Consider the following 6,118-nt stretch of genomic DNA (forward strand, 5'->3'; position numbering starts at 1 on the left):
ATGTAGCCACTTCCTTCCAAGTTCTCAAAATTTCATTTGTTGAGAAACCTTGGAAATCCTCCAGGGTCTTCACCCAATGTGCCACTTTACTTTTCAACAAATCAAAGATTTCCAATTTCTGTTCGACTCCTTTCACTAAGAATCCTCCCATTCCTTTCTTCCCATACAGTCCATAACATGGCGGCTCTCACTGTTTTTCTACAAAATTCTTCCCCTTTTCTTAGGTTGTCTCAAGAAAAGGGGACTAACAAAATTTTGGACTCAGGTTGTATGGACTGATAAGCCTCCTCCTTGGTTGTGTTATGTTGTAAAAATTGATTATTAGTTTTATGATACTAAATATATGTTGATTTATCCATAAGACCGTATTCGGTTTGAAGGAAAAGGTAGGGAAAGGTGGGGAGTCTTATACAAACCTTGTACAGGTTTCCCTACCTTTTCTTTCAAACTAAATACAGCCTAAAAGAATACAAAAAGTAAATTTGAAGACAAAAATTTCAAACACTACAAACATAATAACCATGAACATTGAGAAGAATGGGGGTGGGGACTAAAAAGATGGCAGAATGAAATGTCCACATGCAGTGATGCAATTACCTACGGTTCTTTTGAAGGGTCTCAGTCTGCTGGCCATTTTCAGAAAGAGGTTAGCTTTCTTGCAGTTTTCAGATATGTGATGGGGAAGGAGGGAGGCAAACCTAGAGATTGGAAGAAGTGCATATTCTGGTCAAAACTGAAGTCAAATCCAAATATGAATGAAATATAATATTATTATGTGTTTTCTAGGTAAGAAAATTATTATGGCATACACTTTCTCTTTTACAAATTTTTTCTATTATGGAATACACTTTTTCTTCCTATAGCACCCTGCAACAAAAAATCCATCTCTAAGTAGAATAGCTCTCAAGTCACATTGCAGCTGGTATGAAACTTGGGCTTACTCTCTAACTTGATACCAACAGCTAGTATGCAATTTGGGCAGGCTTCAGCCAAAATCTGAGATTCATTGAATCCAATCCCACAGGTCAGATTAAATTGGCAAGTGTCCTCAACTAGAACAGGACCATTAACCTTGAAAGCATAGATTAGAAGCATCAGAAAGCAACATAACTAGAAACTCAACAGCCATAACAAATCAACAATAAGAAAATTGGTATTTGTAAGAAGAAAATTAAAAGAACAACCTCTTTTGCAGCTAATTGAGGCTCTTTTAGATATTTCTACAGGCTTTCCTTATATTTCAGGAATTGTAAACATATAGGGAAGCAAATCAGTTAGTACAAGTGTGATTAAGGAACTAGTAACCATCAAAATTTTAAGGGAGGAAATTAAAACGCCTTTATGTTCTTAATTATATATTCTTTTTTTTTTTATAATTGTTCTTAATTATATATTCTTGTGATGGAAGTATAAAAGTTGATCTTTGATCTAGAGGCAACCAGCTAAAGCAAAGTTTGAAATTGCCAACATCAAATAGGTAAGTTTGCATTCTTCAAATGGAACCAAAAAATGCCAAATTTATTTTGTTGCCTTCAGGCAGCCCAAAGCCTGGAAGAAAGCAAGCTTCAGTTATAAAACAAACTGATCAATTGCTATATATGTATGTCTCAAACCATTCAATTGCTGAGCAGATGACTATAAAACAGATGCTCTTTCAGAGAAAAGACTAGATAAGATCAGAAAATGGATCAACTAAGCATCCAATTCAGGCATGGTCTACAATGAAACCAATAGCAATTAACTAAACTATTTCCAGATCAGCCACCAAAAGATGCATTAGCTAACTGTCAAAGATGTCCAGCCAGTCCTGGTGATAATAATTATCAATTATCCCATCCATGAGTTGTGTTTGTAGCCCAATTCTAGACACTTGTGCAAGCTAAAAGAAACAACTGTATATGGTCTTTCAACCAATTGCCAGAAGTTCCTTGATGAACTCCAGATTCTTTGAAAAGACCTTTTTTTTTTCAATCTAGAAACTAGAAAGGAAGCCAACAGGAATTAACCTTGGCTTGAGTTCTCCAAAGCATAGCCTTGATATAACTGGCCATATACTTCTTTGCATAAAGGAATAAACTCAATTGTTATTTAGTCTTCTGCAATAATGGCATACTATATTGCTTCAAAAGAAAGGGGGTGGTGATTGGGAAGGGAAAGGGGTAGAACTACATATCTAATTTATTTTCATGTATTTGATGGAGAACATACTTTATTGCTGCTAAAACACAAGCATCATTCCTGTTTAAACTATACAACCAAAACCTTGATGCTTGGAATAATCTTTTCTACCCACTTACTGCTCACATCACAATTATCAAGACCATCAAATTGGGTGGTAGGGAAAAAATCCACCCACTTCCCTCCTCTTTTGCTTCTTCTTCTGTTTTACCAACCATATTGGTAGGTTGGGATGGGTTGGGAGACAAAAGAGGTCCATTCTTGGAATTAAACAATCAACCTGTAACATGGCTAATCTTGAACCAAATCTTTTTTTTGCTTGACACCTATCAATTTCTATTAAATAACCAAAAGTCCAAAACTAACAACTGCTGGATCAGGCTTTGCCAAGTTAATTTTGGTTTCAATCATGTACAAATCAGTTGAAAGGAGCTCAAACTCAAAAACATGCCACTGCTCTTACCACTAAAACCAGACACCATGAACTGAAACACCACCTTTTATCTTAGAACATGTAATATACATCATTCAATTGCTTTTTTTTTATGCCTTAATCATCCACCTTATTGTTGGGCTGGGTTGATTAAATTGTGGTCGACCCTTTCCCATGTTGCAATTCCACCACTGGTTTTGTTATGTCTATGCTTTTTTGTCTAAATTTTATTCAACTTTATACTCTATTTTTATTTGTATATCACCATTTAGGCCATAGGTGTTCCTTTATTTTTTTTTTTCTGTTCCATGTTTCAGACTTTGGGTAATGGAACCAAGGTCATATTGATCGAATATGGGTTTATTCCATTTGGTTGGACCAGTGGTCTTACTTTGCCCATTGATGTAGCCTGAACAAAGTGATAAATGGAATTATGTAGGAGGATCAAACCTGAGGGTGGACCTTGGTGCAACGGTTGGGTTGCTCCACTGCGACCTGGGTGACCAAGATTCAATCTTGGAAACAGCCTCTCTGTGTGCAGGGGTAAGGCTGCGTACATCTGTTCCTCCCCAGACCTCGCATTGGCAGGAGCCTCATGCACTGGGCTGCCCTTTTTTAGGAGGATCAAACCTACAGCCTTGTTAAATGACCTGGTTGATTGCAGCCCCCTACAAATGAAGAAATAAGATAATAAAAGAGAAGAAAAGGTGTCTATAACCCATATGTACCCTGACATTGTACAAACAGCGAATGCTCATTAACAAATAACCTAGCTTCAAGAATTATCACCGGCTTTTGTTTTATAAGGGGGGATCACCTATATAAATGATTTTGTTCTGTGAAAACAAAAACAACGTTCATGATCTTGTTCTTTAGTTTTTTTTTTTTTTCTGTAACTTAATTATCTAGTGTCATGTTAAATAAAAATGATATAAACATAAAAGGAAAAAAATATGGATCTGAGGGTATGTGGTCAATTGTGGGTAGGAATGGTGATGGGATGAATTTTATTGTGCTCCTATTTTTGTTTAAAGATTGGGTTTGGGTTGAAGTAAGCTAAATTGTAGAATCTAGATATCTCCCTTTCACAAACATACACACACACTCCAGTCTTTTTTGTTTGAATTTCTCAACTTCTCTTACTGATTTCTTTTTCTTTGTTCTTTGATTATATCCCATGCACCCCTCTTGACTCCTACTCCAGCCTCTTTCTAGTAATGTGCTTTTTTGGATTAAGGGAATGGTTTCTTTGGTTCAAAAGACATGAATAATGATATGAGCAGTATTTCTTTTAATTGTCAATGGGACATTTTCTTTTACGGCATTCCTTCTTTTTTTCATCAGTAACTGTACAATTTTATTGATATTAGCTGAATCTACAAGGACCAAATTATTACTGATGCAAAACCCTTCAGAAGAACATTGATCTTTACAACCCTAATTTTTCATCCATTTCTTTTATAAACCCTTTTGAACTTTTGCAATGGACCTGCCCACATAGCCTGCTCTTCAATTTTGAGAATAATATGGCAAAACAATGGATATGAAATTAATAATAATTAAAAAACAAATTTACTAATGATAACACTAAAAAAAATTTATAATGATTTCTTCTTATCACTCTAAAGTTCAAACCCTATAGACCCCTACATAAGAAAAAACTACTGAACCAATCCACAAATTCTCATTGCGTTCTTGAGCTTCACTAACAGCTGCCAATGCATTTCCATTTGTACCAGTGAACACTTCCAATACTATTCCATATTTGTTGATCCTCATTGCTTGAGAATTTGTTATGGACATTGAGCTTGTATTTGGCATAAATCTAGGTCCTCCTTCAAAAGGGTTTACTGCCACCCAAAATTCACCTCTAGCATTTGTCTTGATGTTGTCAGGTTGACCAGGTAATTGGATAAAAAGATCTGATGTCATAGCTCTACCACCTTGAAGCCAGAACCTTAAAATTCTACCAGTGCCAGTCTCGGTAACAAGAACAAATGAACCATCGTCACTTATTGCAACTCCATTTGCAAATGCAAGGCCTGTGAGCAACACTGTCACCTCTCTATTCCTTGGATCGTACCTCATTAACCTCCCTGTCTTGTCACCACTCAGGATTGAACCTGCATAGTCCCTACAAATATATGTATAAAACCATATAATCTATTTCCATCAGTAATTTTTATATTTTTAAATAAAATTAACTAAAAATAGAAGAAAAAATATTGCCTTTTGTGATACTTAGTACTGCTATCCGTAAAATAAACAATTCCTGTCCTTTCATCAATATCCAATTCAAAATAAAAATAACTAAAAATAAAAGAAAAAAATATTACCTTCTCTGATACTTAGTACTGCTATCCGTAAAATAAACAATTCCCATCCTTTGATCAATATCCAATCCATTAGTAAAATAGAAAGGTATACCCTCTGCACTAGTGGCCAATTGCATGGGTATCTTCTGCTCCGGTCCCACAACAATAAGCCCATAATAAGCATCCGCTACGTATAAATCACAAGTTTTCATGTTAAATTGCAAACCTAAAGGTCTCCCACATATGTTTTCCAGTCTCGGATCATTGGACCCATCACATATATAATTCCTCCTAGTTCAACATGAAAAATATAAATAAATAAAAGCATTAGCAGAGCATAAATATTCATAAAAATCAATAGTTTTAAGTAATAAAAGCATTTAAATTGAAAAAAAAAAAACTAATCACATTCAATTAATAAAAATAGAATAAAACTTCATCTGTAATTCCTTACCTAAATCTTGAAGTGATGACATAATTGGTCCAAACGAAACCATTCCATTTAATAATTCGTCCATCAGATATTCCAACGTAAGGACCCTCTCCTCTGCAATCGAAGGCTAAGCTTTCTGGGCCGGTGGTTCCCGCAGGGAGTTGAAGTCTACTATAGTGATTAAATTGAGAACCCATTAAAAGTTGTAATCTCAACGTAAACAAAAAACAGAAGAAAAGAAATTGAGAGCCCATTGAAAAGAGAAGTAGCTGATGGTAGAACGCAGAAGAATAGAAAACAATAACAGAACACAGCAGACTAGATCATCGATTAAAGACTTCGGTTCCTATATATATTATAGATATTCGTTACAGCATGCACGAAAAAATAGAGAGGCGTAGTCCTTCGGAGAGTAGATCATAGATGTAGTAATGCAAACAAAATCTTATATGGAGTATGACTCTCGGTTGGGACCCACGTTAACGTATTTTTGTAGAACTCTGAACTCTATGGCGATTGGCGAGTGGTAAAAAGTTTTCTCCGAGTCGGGATCTGCTCCTAACAGAGAGATCCTCACAACGTATCCCAGCCGTACATCACTAACATCTCATGGGGCTGTGTGGTCGGTGTAAGATGCGGTCTGTAAGGAGCAAATCTCCATTTTTTACTTTCTCTTACTGGCTCCATGCGCTTAGTGCTGCAAATGGTATCAATTTGTCCAATTTTACTTTGGAACTAGTCAGGACCGGCGCAATGTAC

General features: G+C 35.8%; 1 protein-coding gene across 1 annotated transcript; it reads right to left on the minus strand.

Annotated features, from left to right (window-relative positions):
• Positions 1-4,089: 4,089 nt before the first annotated feature.
• LOC104589627 (protein STRICTOSIDINE SYNTHASE-LIKE 10-like) lies at positions 4,090-5,712 on the minus strand. Its single transcript, XM_010248000.2, has 3 exons — positions 5,381-5,712; positions 4,948-5,217; positions 4,090-4,745 (listed from the first exon to the last, which is right to left on the minus strand). Exons 1-3 carry the CDS (start codon positions 5,611-5,613, stop codon positions 4,241-4,243), a joined length of 1,008 nt encoding a protein of 335 aa, XP_010246302.2. The 5' UTR covers positions 5,614-5,712; the 3' UTR covers positions 4,090-4,240.
• Positions 5,713-6,118: the final 406 nt, after the last annotated feature.

Source organism: Nelumbo nucifera, chromosome 3 (genome assembly GCF_055504915.1).
Source record: "Nelumbo nucifera cultivar China Antique chromosome 3, China Antique-T2T, whole genome shotgun sequence".
Classification (NCBI taxonomy): Eukaryota; Viridiplantae; Streptophyta; class Magnoliopsida; order Proteales; family Nelumbonaceae; genus Nelumbo; species Nelumbo nucifera.

What these genes read in the sequence shown, in the direction of transcription:
- LOC104589627 (XM_010248000.2), bottom strand. Translation starts at nt 5,613, where the DNA reads ATGGGCTCTCAATTTCTTTTCTTCTGTTTTTTGTTTACGTTGAGATTA. An exon ending in GTCATCACTTCAAGATTTAG is followed by an intron (nt 5,218 to 5,380) that starts GTAAGGAATTAC and finishes ATGTTGAACTAG; the next exon opens with GAGGAATTATATATGTGATG. An exon ending in AGTACTAAGTATCAGAGAAG is followed by an intron (nt 4,746 to 4,947) that starts GTAATATTTTTT and finishes ATATATTTGTAG; the next exon opens with GGACTATGCAGGTTCAATCC.